Genomic DNA, 20574 nt, shown 5'->3' on the forward strand with positions numbered 1-20574 from the left:
TTTATTCCTTTAAAGAATCAGCCATCACACATTGAGCATTCTTTTTATGTCTGGTAGTATCCTAGGTTCTGGAGGAACAGTGGTAAACGAGACACTAATCCCTGCCCCTCAAAGAGCTCAGAATCAAACTCTCTACTTTATTGGATTGCCAGTTTTTTCAAATTCTTTATGCCATATTGTTTTACATTGTCTTTTAATCTTCTCCATGATTCAGGGGTTATTTTTCACATAGTTGAGGAATAGAGGTCTGTTAACATTTTTCGTCATCTGCAGTAGAATCTAGGTTTCTAATCTCAGTTAAATCTGTGTACAATCTGGCATTATTCCATGGTTTTAGGGTAATAGTCTAAAATAATAAGCAGTGCCTTATCTTGCTATATTGTATTTATATCCTTTTGAAATCTCAGGTTATATAAAAACTAATTTCTAAGTGCTGTTTTTCCAAGTTTTATACATGCTGTCTTCTTTTAAGACATTGATACAAACATCAAGAATGATCTCACAGGCAGAAATTACTTCCTGAAGCCTGAGTAACTTCATGATAGGATGCCCTTGTCTTAGGTGATAAAGGACTAATCAGGAAATGGGAATGTATTTTGTAAATAGCATTCCTATATAACTTACTGTAGATCTTTTGTGGTGACTGACTTCAGAGGTATATGTATTTGAATCATATATATCAGATGAAGAAATTGAAGCCAGATTTGATGGCTTGCCCAAAGTTACATGATGATCTTTGACTTCAGCCTGTATATCATGCCTGTTTAAACTTAGTGTAAAGGATTACCTACTACTGTCTTAATACCTTGAGATGCAATGGAATAACAGATTTAATCACTTTAATAGTCTGACTAATTTGTATATTATTACTTGTATATTTTGTTACCTGATTTTAAAACCCAAGGAAACCCCTTTTTATGTTTTGAATAGAACTTTTCTCTGACCCATTTATTTTCATAACATATACTAATCTTCATAACTTGTCATCCAATTCACTCCTTGGAGTATACAGGAAACAAAAGCTACCTTTTCGTCAGGCATTTGGGCTTCTGATATTTTTGTAATTCCATGCTTTTGGTCTCTTCCTTCCTTTGCTGTTTGTCTTTGGGGAATATGTTTCTTTAAAGTGTGTTCTCCATGTTTTGTGCATTTGTGTATCGTTGTGGTTCACCTCCATTATTGACCTCTTCCATCATTCATTTTCAGTTCAATGCAAGTTCTTGGGGATGTTGTCAGGAGACCTCCCATTCATAGGAGAAGGTACAGAGTTCACTAAATTGAACTAACCATGTCATCTCTGAGTGTGTACTAACAAGCATCTCATTTTGTTACCGTGACAAGACAGTGATTTTAAACATTAATTTCTGGTTTGGGCAAATAAAATATAGGTGCTTCTTAATTGCTCTGTCTACCTGATAGGAAATGGTTTCTTTAACCTAAAGTTTTTTTCTAATTCTAAAATTATAGAATGCACACCCACTTACTGGTTCAAATGACTCTGTTTAGTGTTGTTTGCTTTTTGTTTATTTTTGTTTTCATGTGGTATATAACTAATGGACTTTGGGGGATATTTTTCTCTGTAACCAGAATGAAAGAGAATAGCCAGAAATATATTTGTGCTCACTCACACATAGGTTCTAAAATATTTTCAGTAATTCTTGAATAATGTGAATAAAGATTTTTATTAGTTGGTTACCTGGTTATTTCTGTCTCATTGTTGACAGGATATTTTCAGAAAGCAATCTGGCTTTCTGAAGCAAAAAGGCTTATACTTTTTTTAATTGCTTAATTATTACTTATCAAGTAAAAGTGAAGCTAGTATTTATAAACTAAGAACTAATTTCTACTTAAACATACTCAGTTGCTTCATGTTTTAAATTTTTTCATTGTGTTGTGTAAAGCTGTTGACTTAAAAAAATATTTAGAAATCAAAAGTGTGATTATTTTATTGTGTTTCTCATGTGAAGAGACATATGCAAAGATACTTTCATCTGTTGGCAGAATATTTGTGAGAAAGGCAAAATAGTAACTGTCCTACCTTTTTTCCCTATCATTTTCAAATGTATCTTCCTTTAACTCCTTATTTTAGGGGAAGTTTTGATCTTAAAGTCTGACATTTTCATGAATCTAAATGGTCGTGATACCAGTTAGGTTCTTCATGTGAACAAATTATTAAATGCTTTTTTCAGTAGATCGTATGTAAAACTTTTAGAAATGTATTTACTGCTGTCTCTGGTAAAAGCTCTTCATTATGAACTAACTGAAGCTTGCACTAGATTACATGGTGAAGGACGACAAGTTGTTGCCTGCAGCCCAAGCTGTGCTCACTAGATTCATAACTTGACTTTATAATATATCATAAGTTAAAAAACATTTTCGTAGAAAGAACATGATTCATAATTTTAAAATTTAAATTGAAACATCCCAACAACTATTAGAGAAGAAAGTTGTTCTCAAAAAAAAAAAAAAAAGAAGAAGAAGAAGAAGAAATAAAGAAAAAAGAAAACTGTACCTCCTAAATTTCAAAGCCAAAGAACCTTATGATTTTGGAGGCTCCCAGAAATGCACTTTAATTATGACAGGAGTCAGAGAAGGCTTAGACCAATTGCAGCTTGCCAGATCCTGTGAGGCTTGTATGGTCTTTTTGTGCTCTGTTCAGCATCTTAAATGTTTTTCATAGCATCATCATAATCTCAGAGTAAAGGAGAAATTTAAAACTCTACAAAGAGATTATTCTTTAAGACTGATGATTTGGCAGTATATATTGTGTTAATGGTTTTCTGATTTTTTTTTTTTTTTTAAAGAAATCAGAGCTGAGCATGGTGGCATACACCCAGCCCTTGGTAGGCAGAGGCTAGAGGATCTCTGAGTTCAAAGCCAGCCTGGTCTACAGGGCTCCACAGAAAACCCCTGTCAAGAAGGAGGAGGAGGAAAGGGGGAGGGCGGGAGGAGGAAGGAAGGAGGGACAGAGGAAGGAAAAAAGTGAAATCAGATACTCATGTATCCAACTGGAACTTTAGAAATTAAGTTAATAACTTTAAAGAATGGACTTCTGAGCCTTAAAAATGTTTGTAAATTATGTTTTACTTCTGTTTATACAAGTAAGTTTGAGTCAGTCTAATCTTACTTCCCAGATGAGAGTTGCCTCAAACTATGTATTTCTTTCTCCTTTTCTGGGCCTAACACTGTTACTTAGTCAGATTTGAAAACATTTATACCATTTAGAACAGCTGTAGAGGAAACTATCCTAACATCCCACCATTTTCCTCGACTCAAATCTAGTCCACCAAGCAGTGTTGTTGGAGGTCTTAGAGGTTGAGACCACCAAATGGTTTTCCTGTCCCTAGCAGTGCTTTAACTTGTCCACGAGCTCTTTGTTGTCTTTGTTATTGTTGTTTAAGACAAAAGTACAGCACTTAGAATTTTAAGACCCCCCCCCCCAAAGCACTATTTTTTTAGATGACAATAGTTGTTAATCAAAATTCTGACCTAGGACCACACCTTGGGGATGTGTCTCAAGTAACTAAACAAATAAGCAAACAAAGATCCTGACCTTTTGATACAGTTCTAGTCACAAAGTGCCTGTTATGTAACTCGTTTTAACCTTTCCACCGTAGATTTTCTTCCCCTGCTATGTTGCATAAGATAAACAAGGAAGCAACTGCTCAAATGGATGTTTATTTAACCTTGGGGAAATGAATATAAAATTAAAATTTTAAAGGCATTTCCATCTTAAAACTCCTAAGAAAAACAAATCTGCTGATCAGTTTAAAACTGTTAAGGAAGGTATTGCCTCTATTGTTGTTGCCTCGTTTTAAGCAGACAGACCTAATGAATTGCTTTTGAAGAAGAAATAGGAGTTGGCTGTTATATAAGATATTGCCTTGCTTATCTAGACCCTTAATAGGAACAAATGGGGAAAAAAAAATACTGACTTCTCAGTGAGGCCTCTGAGCTGTCTGTAGTGTTTCCTTTCTTTTTAGTCAGGGAAGGGGAGCAATGATGAATACAGAGAGGCACTTGGATTTCGGAACACCTCTCTGGGAACATCTGCAGAGAAAGCCATGAGTGGGGTACACTTTTCCCCAAGAGATTAGAAGAAGGAATTCTTGAGTTTCAGTTGGAGTAATTATCCCATAAAGAGCACACATGACCTTTCCCAAAACAGTGTCTGAATAGATATTAAATTCCTGTGGTCCTTTTTCTAGCCTTTTCCTAAATTCTTACTGTTACATTCCTGTTTTTTGTTTGTTTTGTTTTTTTTATAAATGATTACATGTCTATCTCTGTGCCCTTTCTTTTTAAACTGAATAACCCAAACCTGTTTCCTCTTTTCTCCCTCCATTTCTTGTTTCTGCCTTTGATGTCATCTCCAGTATGAGCTGGTGTCCCTCTGGTGTGCAATATTCGGCTGCCCTGAATCCTGACTTTAATTTCAGAAGGTATAGTATTACATGTCCAGCCACCCAACCATGAACCATAAAGTACGACTTCTGGCCTTGGGCTGTAGCTGGCTTCTCTGTGGCTGGAGTGCATATGGGTAGCCTGTGATACCTGTGAGCATAGCATACTGCTGCCTTTGCTATGGATGTCACTAACCCACTTGCAGGAGTATGACCTAGGAACAGTACCCACCTCTGCATCGTTTGTCTCAAGTAGCAGTAAATGGCTGTGTTTTCTGCATGAACCTTATGTCTTCTCTGTAAGCGCTTGTCTTTGGTTTGGTCTTTCCAAGTTCCCAGATTCTCAGGAGAACAATGAACCAAAACCCTGGTTTCTGTTATACTTTCAAGTCTTACGTTTCAGTTACAAATTTAGATGCCCCATCATTTTATATTTGTCTTTGAGTTAAGCAGCCAGATTTAATTATTAAAACATTTTCAGGATTAAGCTTTGTAGTAAGCATAGATCAGGTTTTCTCAGGCTTTTCAGATAATTCACAGTGGAAAACTAAATGTCTTCCCTTGGCTGAACTTACTTCTCATGCCTGGTGTTAAAAATGGGTTCTACTGAGACATTTAGTTGCGGTTCATTATGGCTTCTATTGCCATATTGAAATAAGAACAACAAGCTTGTTAATAGTGTACCCACTAGAGAAAAGAGAGACATGTGGCTTCAGTTCATAAGTGACTTATGAAGAAAATCCCTTCTGGGCTGGCACATATGAACTTAATTGTAGCAATTAACTGTACAGTTTTCCCAGAACAGAAATAACTGTATAACTTCAGTATACCTCCAAGTACAATTTCAGCTGATTAACTGAGAATACAGTTAGCCACAGCTGTATTCTTCTTTCAGAGACGTTTCCTTCCCACTGTAGTTACAGCAGATGTGTACATTACTCTAGTTAGAAACTCCGAAGAGAGTAGACAGCTAGCCTTCCTCTTAGCCTCTTACTTTCAGAAAGTAACCACAGAATCTGTGGCTGAGAGCTCCCTCTTAGACCTCCACCCCACTTGCTTTGTCAGCACTTATGCTCCTGTGTTTTGTGTGTCTGTCTGTAGCTGACGAGTCTCACTAGCCCTCATCAGGAACTGTCTGGCCAGCTGTGCACAAATCGGGCTGCTCATTAGTGAAACCAGGGTTTTCTGGGTAGACGTGTACCCAGAGAGCTGTCAACCAAAATGTAATTGAGTGTAAAGTTTTGTAATGGCCCACATAATGAGCACACAGCCATGTCACTCCCTTTCCATTCTCAAAGCTCCTTATGCTTGTGCCTGTGACATCAGATGAGTTAGAGTCTGGAGAGATTACTTTGATCACATCGATGAAAACCCATACATGCATACAATGTGGGATAAATTTGTCTGTCCATCCGGTGTGCTGAAAAACAGCTGAGAAAATGGTATCTGGTTCAACATTCAGATAAGTTGAATGAGGTAGGGAAGGAAATGCGTCTTTCTCAGCATCCAAGGCCACTAGGGGGGAAGGTGAGTGGTGTTCATCTGCTCTGTGGCCTGCAGACATTTTGAGTAGGAAACACAGGAATAATATACAAGTTAGAGGAATTTTTGTTTCCTCCCATTCTGAGACCTGTGAGCAGTGAATGAACTCTTGTGCTCTGTGTTCAGTTTCAGCCTGGAAGGCTTGACAGGAGGAGCTGGTGTTGGAAACAAGCCATCCTCGTCTCTAGAAATGAGCTCGGCAAACTCTGGTGAGCTCAGAAACACTTTCAGTAGTGAGGAACAGAGAGACTCTCTGATGTCACTTTCAGAAGAACATCTGGAGCCAGACCAGAGACAGCATCATAGGATGTTTGACCAACAGGTAAGCCTAAAATAGGTATGTATTGCTAATGGGGGTGATAGTGGAACATTACCCCCAAATATGATCTCATTGTTTTATGCTTTTTATTAGTATAAAGCTAGAGTTGTGATTATTTGCCTATTAGATGATATCTTCAAGTCTAGCAATAACATGTTTTTAACACTAAACATGAATATTTATGAATACATCAATCAGGGCTGGAGACACGGCTACAGAGTAACTGGCATTTGGTTCCCAGCACTCACACATAGTGGCTCACAGCCATCTGTAACCCCAGTTCCAAGGATCTAATGCTTCTCATCTCCAAGGCACCAGACATGACCGTGGTGCACAATACATACATTCAGAAAAAAATAGGTAAATATAAAAAATATTATTTTCAGAAAAGAACACATTAATCTATACAGATTTAAATATTCCCTCACCACCAATGTGTTGGGATTGTAAAAGTGTTCAGGACATGCAGCTTCCTTTATCTATATTCTTCTACTAGCTTGTTGTAAATTGAGTTTTTTAAAGTGCATTGCATGTCATTATTACATCTACCAATTTGAAAGTCCATGCCCCAACGTTTATTTCTAGGAGAAAACATGTTCTTTGTCTCAACCATACTATTCAAGAAATGCCTGTTGATTCCCTTCCTTAGCTGTAAGAGCTACAAGCCCCTATAAGTGAGTTGTCCGATGCCATGTAACATTAAGCTGCATTCCAAACTCGGTCTTGGTGACTGTTAGTCTTATTACTTCTTTCCATGACCTAGAAGTAGACAGGTTTTAATAAGACTGTTTTAATTTTCTTAATACTGTTTGCGTGCCCTTTTCTGAGAGGAATAATTTCCAGAAACTTGACAAATGACCATTGTCTTTTAGTAAATGATACTAATTACCACTGTTCTCTTTCCGATTTAATCTTTATAGATAAAATCAACATTTCTAGATAAACATCAGCATTGTTGTGCTGTGCTATACCATACTCTGCTCTGCTCTGCTTTGCTATTCAGTCTTCCTAGAACTTTCATCTTACCTTTAGTTCCTCTTGTGCACAGCCTCAGTGTGGGTGTTGTGCTGCGTGTATCTCTCTGATCTAGACAAGTTGCCTGCAGCCAACTTCCTCTTGAAAGTCTCTGCTATTCGCTGAGGTCATTTTTCAGGCCTCCCAGTTGTATCTGAAACATAGCAACTGTTTGTCTCAGATTCCATGGTTACAGATGGAACAAGCTCTAAATAATCAGAAGTCATCTTTGGCCCAAATGAGTGTGAATGCATGCTAGCAGTAGATGTTCAGTGTCTCTCTTTCAACTCGAATGAGTCATGAAGAGGCAGATTTCATCTTGTGAGACGATTAGAATGAGTTGTCTCAAAAGAGGCCTGAGTCCCTTATCACCAGGCACCATGATTCCTTCAGGGGTGTTAAAAGGAGCTTCTGCTTTTGCTTGGGACTACACAGCTTTTAAAATGCTGTGGATTTAAATTGCCAGTAACACTGCCCAGGAAGTTAAGTTACTAAATTGCAGTCACCCTGGGTTCGTGTGGAATCAAAAGAGGAAGTGAAAAAGATTTAGCTCCTTCCCAAATGCATGGTTGTTTTGCTAATGCTCTTGAAATCCTTCTACTCACATCCCAGTTTCCAACTCCTTATAATCAGAGTAGCAGCATATCATACTGTATGTCTGTGAAGATGTTTTGATTTTTTTTCAAAGGAGCAATATACTACAGTATTTGACTTCCGGTGAAGTTACCAGATTGTGTGCCCAGCAAATACCTACTGATCACGTACTCAATATAAAACATTGTTAGATGCTCTGAGGATTGTAAAACCACTGTGAATGATGAATACACTCACCAGTTTCAGGTGGAAAAAAAAAAAAAAAAAAAAGCAGGCATAGGAAAGCTGAGTAACTGTTTAGTGGCAGAAGCAGACTGGATTTCAAGTCTCCCTTCACCAGGTTGGGTCAGTGTAAATTCTGCACATGTCTAAATATATTGAACATGTACTTAGAACTCATTCCTTTTTTTTTTTTTCATAGATGTGTCACAGGTCTAAACAACAGGGATTTAATTACTGTACATCAGCCATTTCTTCTCCATTGACAAAATCCATCTCATTAATGACTATTAGTCATCCTGGATTGGACAGTGAGTATACCACTTTTTAAAAATAAATATATCTTAACCACTTTTCCTAAACTTTTTTACTTTAGGATCTTATTAACTTGCAGATTTTGTCTGCTTCTTCTTTTGACTAAGTGGCTTCACAGAAACGCTAATGTAGAGATCAGCGGCCAGCTCTTCCTTTGGCTAACACAGAAACCTCTTTGGTACATATATTGCATTTGTTATATTGTGGAGTGTAAATATGATAACATTTTTAAAAAGGGCTTTGAAGTAATTTCAGACTTGAAAAATGGATAAAAATGATTCTCACTAGAAAAATACATGGCAAGAAAAATCCCTGGCTAAAATAGTGTAAAGAAGCCAGATGGTAGTGGCCTTCACCTTTGATCCCAGCACATTAGAAGGCAGAGGCAGTCAGATCTCTGAGTTCAAGGCCAGCCTGGTCTACAGAGTGAGTTACAGGACAGCGAGAGCTATACAGAGGAACCCTGATTCTAAAAACAAAACAAACAAACAAAAAACTTAGTGTAAAGAATTTATGTATTTCTTCCCTCCAACCCCCAAATGTTAACTATAATTCATATTTTTCCAGAATACTCCCTTTCTTTATCACTCCTCTTCAGAGAGTAGATTCTTTTCTTTTTCTTTTGATTTTCAAGACAGGGTTTCTCTGTAGCTTTGGAGCCTGTTCAATTTGTAGACCAGGCTGGCCTCAAACTCACAGAGATCTGCCTGCCTCTGCCTCCCGAATGCTGGGATTAGTCATATACCACCACCACCCAGAGATACTAGGTTTCTTTACCTCTAAATAATTTAGTAAGTTAAAAACAAATATACTCTTTCCTGTGTTAATATAATTTTCTGAGTCAGGAAGTTAATCATGATTAATTGACCTAATGTAGACACATTTCATTTTTCTCACCTTTTCCTGGGACAGATGTTGAAATGAGTGTTATTGTCACAGTAGGCTCCTTTAAAATATAGAAATATTTCTCAAGTGATCTTGTCCCTGCTAAACTTGAGAGAAGACAATCTAGTCTGCACACTCAGAAATGTCAAGCTCAGCCAGACAGAGCTGATGGACATTTGTACTTAAGAAAGTACCAGAGGATGTAGTCTGAAAGTTGACTGTAAAACTGCAGTTGTAGATTAATTGGCTGTCAAGAGTATATTGACAGTTGGACTCTATGCACACAGGTCATTTGTGAAGAAAAATGCTTACAAACATATTTTAATTATATAAATGTTTGTCACCAATTTGTTCCTTAAGGAACCTCCTTTTATTATTAAGATTTGTTTATATTGTGTGTGTGTGGGTGTTTTGCTTATATCTATGTCTATTATCACATATGTGCTGTACCCACAGAGTCCAGAAGAGGGCACTGACTAAAGTTACACATAGTTGTGAGTTGCCATATGGGTGCTGGAAATCAAACCCAGGTCCTCTGGAAAAACAGCCATTGCTCTTAACCACTGAGCCATCTGTTTAGATCAAGGAGCCTCTTTTAAAATTTATTTTCCAAGAGTAATTAGAGTATGAGATCATGATGCAAAGGTTAGATCTAAAAGGGAGTAATATACATGTTCTTCACTATACAGCCAGGTCTTCTGAAGACTAAACACAAGCTCCTGCTGTTTGTGGTATTTTTTCAGTGTCCTCTTAAAATTTCATTCAAAAGAACTGGAAACTAATATAGCTGTCCTTCACTAATGAGCAGTTTTGTCTTGTATCTTGGCTAACTGGAGGTGTAAGCTTGGAATATTTCACAGTAGAATGATGGCATAAAGGGTAATTATTTTGCTCTATAATCATGAGTACCTGTGTTTGGATCCCAGTGCCTACATAGCAAGCTAGGCATGCTCTCCTGCTTTCCTATGAGCCCAGCATGCTATAGGAAGCGGAGGCAAGAAGACTACTGGAGCATGCTCCTTCCAACCTAGCTAAGTAACATGAGCTCCAGGTTCAAGGAGGCCTTGACTCTCTCTTGTGTTTTCCTATGTGTACCCACCTGAACATAAATATACACACACATGCGTTTTATTTTAAGGGAAGTTGGGCCTGCTGTTCATTAGAGTTCAGTTCTTGTTGAGCATGCATGAGACCCTCCACCTCCTAAGTTCTAGGATTATGGGCAAATATCATCACACTCAGTTTACAGTCAAATTTTCTTGAGACAGTTTAACTTATGTTTTATGTAAGCACATATAATGGCCGAATGACTACTTGTTACAGAAACCCTTTACCTTCAGTTCAACTTCAGCAGTTAAGTAAGGATAATGTACTCTAGTTTTAATGTGAACTAAAATCATTAGTGTACTTCCTGCTGTACAATGAGCATGGAGTTATGCAATTCACAATGACCCAAAATAATGCCAAGGTCTCTTTTTCCCTGACTTTAAGCAGTTTTAGAAGCAAGAACATCACGTTGTAAAAGAACCTCAAATTATTAGAAATCATATTCCTGATATCACACAGACAAACAGCAAAAGTAACTCAGCAAGGCAGTTTACTTTTATAAAAGAGAATAGATAGAGACCTTTCCTGGGCAAGCAAGCACATGGGGGCAAAAAGTTCATTTCACCCCATTGGTGAGAGCTCACCTTATAATCTGATGCGGTTGGTGTAGCTTTCATATATGTACAGGCCATTTCTTCACATTTGATTTAGGGCCTTATGGTTCCCAAAAGCCCAATAAAGGGAAAGGTTCATGTATCCAATTTTTCAGTCCAACCCTTACTGTACATCAAACTAGACAATGGCAGAAGAAGGACACACTTACTGGTAGTTTCTCTCTTGACTATAGTTACTATTTACAGACACAAGAACAAGTTGAATATAATAGAAAATAGTAAATGAAGCAACCAAAGTAAACACTCATTATTCTAGAAGTATCAGACCTCAGGAGAAAATTTAGACCAAAAGAAACTAGAAAAGCAGTAGAATCGTGTTGATTAGAGAACTTCAGACCAGCCACAATGGAAATAATGTTGGGAAGCAAAACATTACAGGTCAAATAGAAGGTTCCTTGAGGTTTGCAATGCAGCTGTTTCAGAATAGTGATCTCAGGAGAGAAGTTATAGTTCAAAGAAGCCCAAATGAGGCATGCTTTAAGGATCTAGTGGTGGCTCCCAACTTTGTACCTTGAGTAAAGATGTTAGATATGACTTGGCTGGTAAAGGACTAGAGGAAGAGCAAGATAGCAGGAAAAGACATATTTCCTTTTATATTTGTTGGGTTTCAGCTGCTTGTGGAGTGTCCACACACACACACAAGTGAGCAAGGAGATGAGTGAGTCTGATCCTGAAAGAGCCCTACCTTGAAGTAGAGCTTGAAGAGAGAAAGGAAACCCTAGTATATTATGTACATGGTAGAGGTAGGAGTGAAGTAGGAAATTTGGGATGAGTGAGAAGAGGAGTAAATACTGAACCCTGAGCAGCATCACTGTTGGATGTCTGTACACTGTAAAGAAAAACACAAGGTGTGAATATGACTATTAACAACAGTTTGCTTGTTTTCCAATCTAACAAGTACATATATTTAGGTGATTTGTTAAACAGCATTACAGTTTTTCATGTTCAGAAATGAATATATAAATAAAATACATTGTTAACCAGGCAGTGGTGACACACAACATTAATCTCAGCACTTGGGAGGCAGAGTCAGGTCTGAGTTGGAGGCCAGCCTGGTCTACAGAGCAAGTTCCAAGACAGCCAGGACTACACAGGGAAACCCTGTCTCGGAAGGAAGGGAGAGAGAGGAGGAAAGGAGGGAAGAAAGGAAGGAAGGAAGAGATCCTGAAGGCCATCAACATTATCCTGTTTCCACATAGGTTGGAAGTACTTTTTTCTTTGTCCTGGCATAACTTTTGCATGCTCTAATGTCTTTCTGTTATCCTACTTCTCAGCTCAGCAGCAGTTGAAGCCATCAAGGTGGATCTCCTTTTCCCTCAGTGTTTCTCCACTCCTCCTTAAATCTAAAACTCTCTTTTCTTTTGGCTCCTCTTATTCCAGTGATGAGGAGGAGGAGTTGCATAGTAAGTAAGCTGACTTGGTGTCTAGTTGTTCTCCAAAGTCTGGCTAGTTTTTAAATGTTATAGGCTTGCTACTAAAAGAATTAAATCATTTGAGGGCTTTTCTCTCCTTGTGTGCTGTCGCTTGACTTGCATGCCTTTGCAAATCAATTTTGCTGAAACCAGGTTTTTGTTGTACTTATAACTACTAATGCTGATTGTTTCGGTGGCCTCCTGGTTCCAGCACAGGTGTCTTTCCAGAATACACTCTCAAATGTGAGGGTATAGTCTCACCCCACTTCTGCCCTTTGTAATACTGAGTGCTAGTTTTACAAAACTTCCTGCTTGATACCTCAGTTTGAATTTCAATTATCCACTTTTCTCTATCTTAGGTTCTCTTTCAATCTTTTCATATAATTGAAAAACAAAGCTATGAGATTAGATCCCATAGATTAGGAAATGGAAGTTACATATCTTTTTTTCAACTTTTGGTTTTGTAAAAGTCTATCTTATGCCACACTCCTCAGGGAGTTACAGGCTTCAAATTAATAAGTTCATAGTAACACTGGTATGAACATTTTTGAGAAATCAATTTTAGTAAACTTGAAATGCAACTGAGTTTTCTTCTATTAGAAGACCTTGACTCCAATTTTGAAGGGCTTCTAGGATACTCTGGAACTTACATTTTTTTTTTTAAATGGGAAAACTATTTCTATCATAAAGTAATGAGTGGTTGTGTTAGAACTAATATTATGAGTGCCTAACATTTATTCTACTTGCTGATCTGAAGTAGCAACAATGTATAAAAATTATTGTGGCCACGCTTTGTGTGTCTTTTTAAGGAAAATGTCTTTGGCAGAGAGATATGGTTTAGTTTTAAATGGTAGCCGCATTGGTGTTAAGTGTATTTTTTGCTATTAAAAGATACTTCACAAAGAAACAATGAGATATTCACATTTTATTCCTTGTACTGGTTAGAAAGGTGCAAAACATTCACCTCAACTTTGTGTTCAGAAGTTCTCAAATCTCTTTGGTCCGAAAGTTGGTAGTACTATAGCAAATAGTCAGGTTATAATAACAAACTGAAACCTCAGTAGAACTTCATTATCACTAGAAACAAACTGTAATGATCTCACTGTAATCTTAAAAATACAGAAGCAGTGGGGTGTTTTGAATGCAGTGTCTAGCATTTCTTAAACCACCAGTCAGATTAATGGGGAGAGAGTAGTGTAACACATTGAGAAGCTCAGTTAAGCTTTAAGATACTTATTAACACATTGTGATGTCCCAAAGCAGTACTTGATATGCTATACTTCCCAATTTTTTAAATTAGGGAAACCATAATAATGCATAAAACCATCTATGCTCCATGAGACTCTTGTTCTATAGAACACATTTTGTTGTTCAATGATTTCAGCCCCAAATCCTTAGACTTATAGTCGACCTATATATTATTTTGTGTCTTAAAATAAAAATCTGGTTGAAACGTTATTTATCTGCAATAATATTTAATGGGTTAATGACAGGTTTATTTTCTTCTGTTTATAGTTTTGTCATGGAAATGGCCCATGTTATTGCATACTTTTAAAGTCTCCTCACTTCAGGAATTTCAGAGGCACTCATTTTGGTGGCAGTGGTAAATGAATCCATTTTTTTTTCCAGAACCACATGTAAAAAGTCATAGTAACTGAAATAAATTCTTTTCCAGCAATAAAACCATTGGGAACTCTTAGAGGTGGTGCCATAGATTTTCTTGATACCTAATCATAGGTATTTAGTTTTCATCTGTTTCACAGAATCAACTAGTATTTTTGTTTTGTCTTTCTTTCTCCCCCCACCCCCGCTTGGCCAAGTTTTTTGTTGGGTATTTTTCTGCAATAAGAATTTGACTTTTACTTTGTATAGTTTACTAGAGTGGTAATTTAGTGACTTGTTTAAATGTACCGTGAAGTCTTGGCAGTCTGGGAGAACTAAATACTTATTTCATTGAGGCTACTGGGTGGGAAAAATTACAAGCCATTGTTTCAATCCATCTCTTGTTTAAAGTTAACTAAGATATCTAGGTTGAAATGTTTATAGTTTCACAACTAGATTCTGCAGAATTGGACATCAGATCCTTTTTTCCCAAGCAATTGTTATCAAATACTGTAAATATAATAGAAGAAACTTATCTTGGTTAGGGCTTCTGTTGCTGTGAAGAGACACCATGGCAACTCTTATAAAGGAAAATATTTAATTGGGTGACTTATAGTTTCAGTGATTTAGTTCATTATCATCATGGTAGGACATGTTGGTGTACAGGCAGACATGGTGCTGGAGAAGGAGGTAAGAGTCCTACATTCGATCCACAGGCAACAGGAAGTGAACTGACTAGGCCTAGCTTGAGCATAGGAGACCTCAAAGCCTGCCCCCACAGTGACATATTTCCTCTAGCAAGGCCACACCTACTTCAACAAGGCCAAACCTCCTAATAGTGCCACTCCCTATAAGGTTATGGAGGTCAGTTTCATTCAAACTATCATGTTCCACTCCCTGGCTTGTGGGCAAGCTTGTAACCATATCATAATGCAAAAATGCATTTAGTCCACTTTAAAAGTCCCCATAGTCTGTCACAGTCTCAACATTTAAAAGCCCAACATTCAAAGTCCTCTGAGAATCCTGGAGTCTCTTTAACTCTAATCCCTTTTAAAATTAAAAGCAGATCACATACTTCTGACATTTAGTGGTACAGGTTATACATTCCACAACATAGGGTATGGAACATAGTGAGGAAACACTGGACTAAAGCAAAACCAAAGACTAGCTGGGCAAACTCCAAACTCTGCATCTCCATGTCTGATGTCATAATGTTCTTCAGATCTCCAACTCCTTTCAGCTTTGTTGACTGCAACACACTTCTTTTCTGTTAGGAGCATTCCTTGGCAGGTAGCCCACAACTCTGGCATCTTTAACAAGTTGGAGTCTCCAAGGCAATTCAGGCTTCTCCTTCACAGCTTCACAGGGACACCCCTGACACATGCCTGTCCTCAACAGTTTTCCTTAGTCATGGAGGAATATTCCATAATGCCTTTCTTCTGTCTTTGATGTTAAAATAGAACCACATGGCCAAAACTTCCAAGTTCTGCTGCTTACTGGGGCTGGAACATGGCCCCTTTGTTCAATTACCTCTTCATCATCTTTCTGTTTTCAGTAATTTCTTTCACTGCCTAATCCTGTCACAAAATTAGATCTGTTTTGTGATCTGGCTTTAACTCAGAAGTATTTCAATTACATCTTCATCAACTTTCTGTTTTTGATGATTTCCTTCACTGCCTAAGCTTAGCTGTTCTCAAACTTGCTCTGTAGACCAGGTTGTCCTCAAAGTCAGAGATCCACCAACCTCTGCTTTGCCAATGCTAGGATTAAAGGTGTGTACCACCACACCTGGCTCTAAGCTGTTCTGTAACTCTTTTTTATAAATTGGAAACTTATCTGAGTGGGATCTTGCCATGGTGTCACCACTCCCATATTCCATTTCTTAATCTGTTTATCTCCTTGAACACAGGACTTAGTTCCATTCCACTTCCTAGAGCTCTTTTTCTCCTCAAATTGTACATTTTGTATTTTTCCTTACTCAACTTGCTACTTTTCATTATAAGCATATATAAGCATGAACACTAGTAACCACACAGCAGAGTCTATACTAGGCTTGTTTTGAAATTTCCTCTGACAATGAAATTAACCTGAATCTTTCCACTTTAGCCTCAGGCAAACGCTTAAGACAAGGGCAAAAAGCAAAATATCACAAGAACAATTTCTAGGCCACGTTTACTGCCTCTGAAACCTCCTGAGCCAGCCCCCTCTCACCCATCCCCTCACCTACCCCCACCCCCAGTTTATGAAATCACGTTCATGCTGTCTTTTCATGCTCCTAAGAGGGCCCAATAAGCATTACTTGTGTCCAATTGGTTTTCTAATCCACAGTCCCAAGGTTCATACTCCTTCAAACGACAACGTAGTTCAGGCCTGTCAGAGCAACACCACAGTCCCTGATACTAAATACTGTCTTAATTATGGTTTCTACTGCCGTGAAGAGACATCATAACCACAGCAACTATTACAAAAGAAAACATTCAATTGAGTGGCTTACAATTTTAGAGGTTTAGTTCATTATCGTAATGGCAGGACATGGTGGTGTATAAGCAGACATAGTGCTGGAGAAAAAACTGAGATTCCTACATTTTGATCCACAGGCAACAGGAAGTGAACTGAACTAAGCCTAGCTTGAGCATAGGAGACCTCAGAGTCCACCCCCACAGTGACACATTTCCTCCAACAAGGCCACACCTCCTATAACGCCACTTCTTATAAGTTTTTGAGGTCCAATTATACTCAAACTACCACAAACCCCAAGTTGCCAAGTGCAGGAAAACAGAAGTTTAAAGATTCCTTTAATGTTTTGTTTACTTTAGTCCTACCAGTTGAATATTAAGATGCTCAATATAGTAACAACAATTACAATATCAACTGTAATTTTATATTTAAAATGTAGAACAGATTTGAGGTTAAAAGAATTCAAAATGCCAATAATGTCATTGTGGAGCATCTTCAAATCTCTCAGATCAAGTTTTACTCATAATAACCTCAGAGGCTCTCAAAAGTGACCTTACAGAAGAAAGTGTGTATGTTTTCACCACATGATAACAGTAGTTAATTATATAGTAATTAGGTGTCGGCTATTATACTAAAAGTTAAAAGCCATTCACCTTTTAACTTTGCTCACTTCTAAATTCCCAATAGTAGTTCAAATCATTCTTATTTTAAATTTCTTATTTATTCCTTTATTTAGCCATAGAGAAATAATTCTGCTGTTCACTTTTTCCATTTACTCCCTGCTACCTCACTTAGCCTTGGAATTTTCATAGTTGGGTTCCATTTCTCTTAAGGGAGGAGAAAGAAGGCACCCACCCCAATCGTTTTATCACTGGCAACTTGAAAGACGTAACAGTCTGGTTCCCCTCATTTCACAGTTGAGGAGCTGATCTGGAGAAGTCTTTCCAAACCAGAGGTGGTGCCAGGGCTTTTTGAGGCAGCACTCTGCTCCATGCCCAGGAAAATATCAGACAATAATAGATTACTCAGATGGAAATATTTACAAATGGGATCAAAAGTAGAAGCTGTACCATTTACTTTTTTCTTTTATATTCTTTGATAACATCTCAGAAGGATGGCCTATGGGAACTGAGTATTCATTAAAAACAGAAGCTAAATGTGCTTCACCTGTATTTAAGCATAAAAACTAGTATTTTCAGTTACTTGGATCCTGGATTATATTTGCTTTCTTCATGAAAAATTCACTCTCTTGCCTCCTGTTTCCATTCTAATTTGAAAGCTTCCAGTTTAATTTCTCCTTCTCCTAAACTTTTTAAGGAAGAGGTACCATGCACTGACTTTCAAAGACTTTGTGCTTTTTATCTGAGAATCTTTAGGTGGTTTATCTGTCATCAGGACAAGATCCTTGTGTGCTAATGTTACCTCTACTGTTTTTGTTTTCTAGATTCACGGCCCTTCCACAGTACCAGTGCTAACCTGACTGAGAGGTAGGATGCATTTATTTTCTTACTCCTTTTCCCAAAATGAAATGAAGACAATACTAGCTATCGTGCCACATTTAATTTGAATATCCTAAGTTCTTTGAGCTCACCCAGGTTCTGACTTCCTTGACTGGCAAGTTTGAAATAATTAGAAAGTAGTGTTTTCATAATGAAGGCTTTGTCTTCAGTCACCTCTCTTACTCTTTATTTTGTGTGTATGGTAAAGATGGTTATTTGCTTTTATTCACATAAAATATACTTATTTGACAATATACACTTAAGTTACTTGGCTTATGGGAATTTTTTAGTTTTTGAATAAATATAATATTTTGCTTCATAATACATACAGGCATGTGTGTGTATGTGCGTGCGTTCACGTATGCTACATATGTGAATTACACAGTCAGTGTTGCTATCTTCTTAACCTTTAAAGCTGAGGGTTGGTGATGTATGTAGTTCAATGGTTGTGCTTAGTTAGCATATATGAGACTCTGGTTTCTATCCCCATTCCAAAAAAGGAAAGCTGCATGTAGTATATACCTCTGTCCATGTAGAATTGAGGTTTTCTTTTCTCTCCTCTCCCCATCTCTTTGCTTTCTAATACTGGGAGCAAACCCCGGGATTTGTGCATGCTAAGAAAGCGGTCTACCACTGAGATTCATTCCAGCTGGACTTGACAACATGCACAGATTCCTGTCATTTCTGTTTCCCCTGTGTATGTTTATGAAGTTAAACCTTGTGATTCAGTGTCATTAGATTTCTGATGATTTTAAGTTGCCCTCCTTCTCACAAAGACTTCAGTTATGATTGTGACCTTGAGTCCTTCCAGTGATTGTTTCTCTTCATGCTGCTTTCACATGGTCATCTTTCTTTCTCTAGAGCAGTTGCTTTTATGCCATTCCTGTTTTCTCTTAAAAAAAAAAAAAATGAACTTCTTTGTTTTATAACTATCACATATATGTAAATATGGCTGTTAAGAGGGTCCTCTTGTGATTCTACTTACAAATGCGCTCTCAGAGGCTAACACTACTGCCCTGTGGAATGGTGTGAAGATGAATGGCTGTTGTAAAATAGACAAGCAAAATAATTAGATGGAGTCTTTATCCTTATAATGTATTTATAAGTATACTTTAAGGAAATCGACCATTATAAATTTCCTAAAATCAGAATCTGTCCAGATTAGATGCACTTAAATTTCATATAGACTTTTTGAACAAGTAAATCAGTAAATTTGGATCTCTAGGAATCTCTGTAACAAATCTGTCTACAGTCAGCCTGAAATATGCTTATTCTTCACTCCAAAATTGTATATTGCTTCCTGGACCAGTCTGTAGTTCGTTGATAGGCCTAAAGACTACAAGAGATGTCCTGACCTAAAATTTGTTTTGCCATCTTTCTCAGCACACACCCTGCCATTCATTCCACTGTGTGCGAAGAAGTTGGTATATCCAATGCTATTTTATGCTCAGTTCCATATTTGCTTTTATAGTATATGAGACCATTCAGTAGCCTATGCCTGCTTCTTGCTCAGCCCACTGTTTAACTTTTCTAGTCACGAAAAACATCATCTTTTTGTTTTCATCCAGTATAACAGAAGAAAACTATAACTTCCTGCCACCGAGCCCCTCAAAAAAGGATTTTGAAGGGAAGAGTGGGACAAAAGTTAGTCGCACCTTCAGCTACATCAGGAATAAAATGTCCAGCAGCAAGAAGAGCAAAGTAAGTATCTCCTGGGCATTCTCTGTGTGACCACCTCAGTCAGTCACCACTGCATATAAGCAACAGGAACAAATGGGAATAATTTCAGAGGTACTTTGAAACAGTCTCATGCCTGGAGAAAAGTAACAATGCAAGCAGCAGCTAGTAATGCTGCCACTGTTTTACCACACACCAAATGTTGCCCATGCATCAATCAACTCACTGTACCCTTTCACGAGCCCTGCTGGTGCTGGTCTTACCCCCTTCTTTAAGGACTGCCTGTTTAATGCGGGGAAGAGGTTCAACCCCAACCCCTCTAGCCCCTCGTCCCATACATTGAACCTCAGTGCAGAAATGATTAAATCAGGTTTAAAATCCAGTGGAAGGACTTTAGGCTGAGATCAAAGCATAAATGAAAAGTATATAACAGATATATAGGAAAGAAAATTATGCTTCAGAAAATTACAAGAACGTTTAAGACCTACTTAGATCTGTTTCTATTTAGGAAGATTTGTGGTGTATCCTCTTTAATAATTAAGAAGCTAAATTAAGATACTTAAATTTGGGTTGGAGAGATAGTTCAGGAGTTTAAGAGCACTTACTGACAGCTCTTCCAGAGGACCAGAACTCAATTCCCAGCCCCCTCATAGTGGCTCCAGTGACATCTAAACTCAGTTTCCCCAATACAGTTGTTGCTTATTCATCACAGGATTCTATAAACTAAGAAATAAATCTATAGTAACCCCACATATTCTCAATATTTTGATTTGTGTGTTTTTAATGTCTTTTGTTTTCAAGACAGGGTCTCACTGTATAGTACTGGCTGTCTGGAACTCACTCTGTAGACCAGGCTATGCTCCCAGAGATCAGCTTGCCTCTGCCTCCCCAGTGCTGGGGTTAAAGTCGTGTGCC

General features: G+C 37.8%; 1 protein-coding gene across 1 annotated transcript in view; it reads left to right on the forward strand.

Annotated features, from left to right (window-relative positions):
• Akap13 (A-kinase anchoring protein 13) overlaps positions 1 to 20574 on the forward strand; it is a 269583-nt gene that overhangs the window by 198912 nt on the left and 50097 nt on the right. Inside the window, 7 exon segments of the mRNA XM_051206584.1 lie at positions 1207 to 1260; positions 4377 to 4442; positions 6072 to 6267; positions 8294 to 8402; positions 12287 to 12415; positions 17928 to 17970; positions 19551 to 19683. Of these exon segments, the coding sequence (XP_051062541.1) occupies positions 1207 to 1260; positions 4377 to 4442; positions 6072 to 6267; positions 8294 to 8402; positions 12287 to 12415; positions 17928 to 17970; positions 19551 to 19683 (730 nt within the window).

The sequence above is a fragment of the Phodopus roborovskii genome, unplaced genomic scaffold (assembly GCF_943737965.1).
Source record: "Phodopus roborovskii unplaced genomic scaffold, PHOROB, whole genome shotgun sequence".
In the NCBI taxonomy this organism is placed as follows: domain Eukaryota; kingdom Metazoa; phylum Chordata; class Mammalia; order Rodentia; family Cricetidae; genus Phodopus; species Phodopus roborovskii.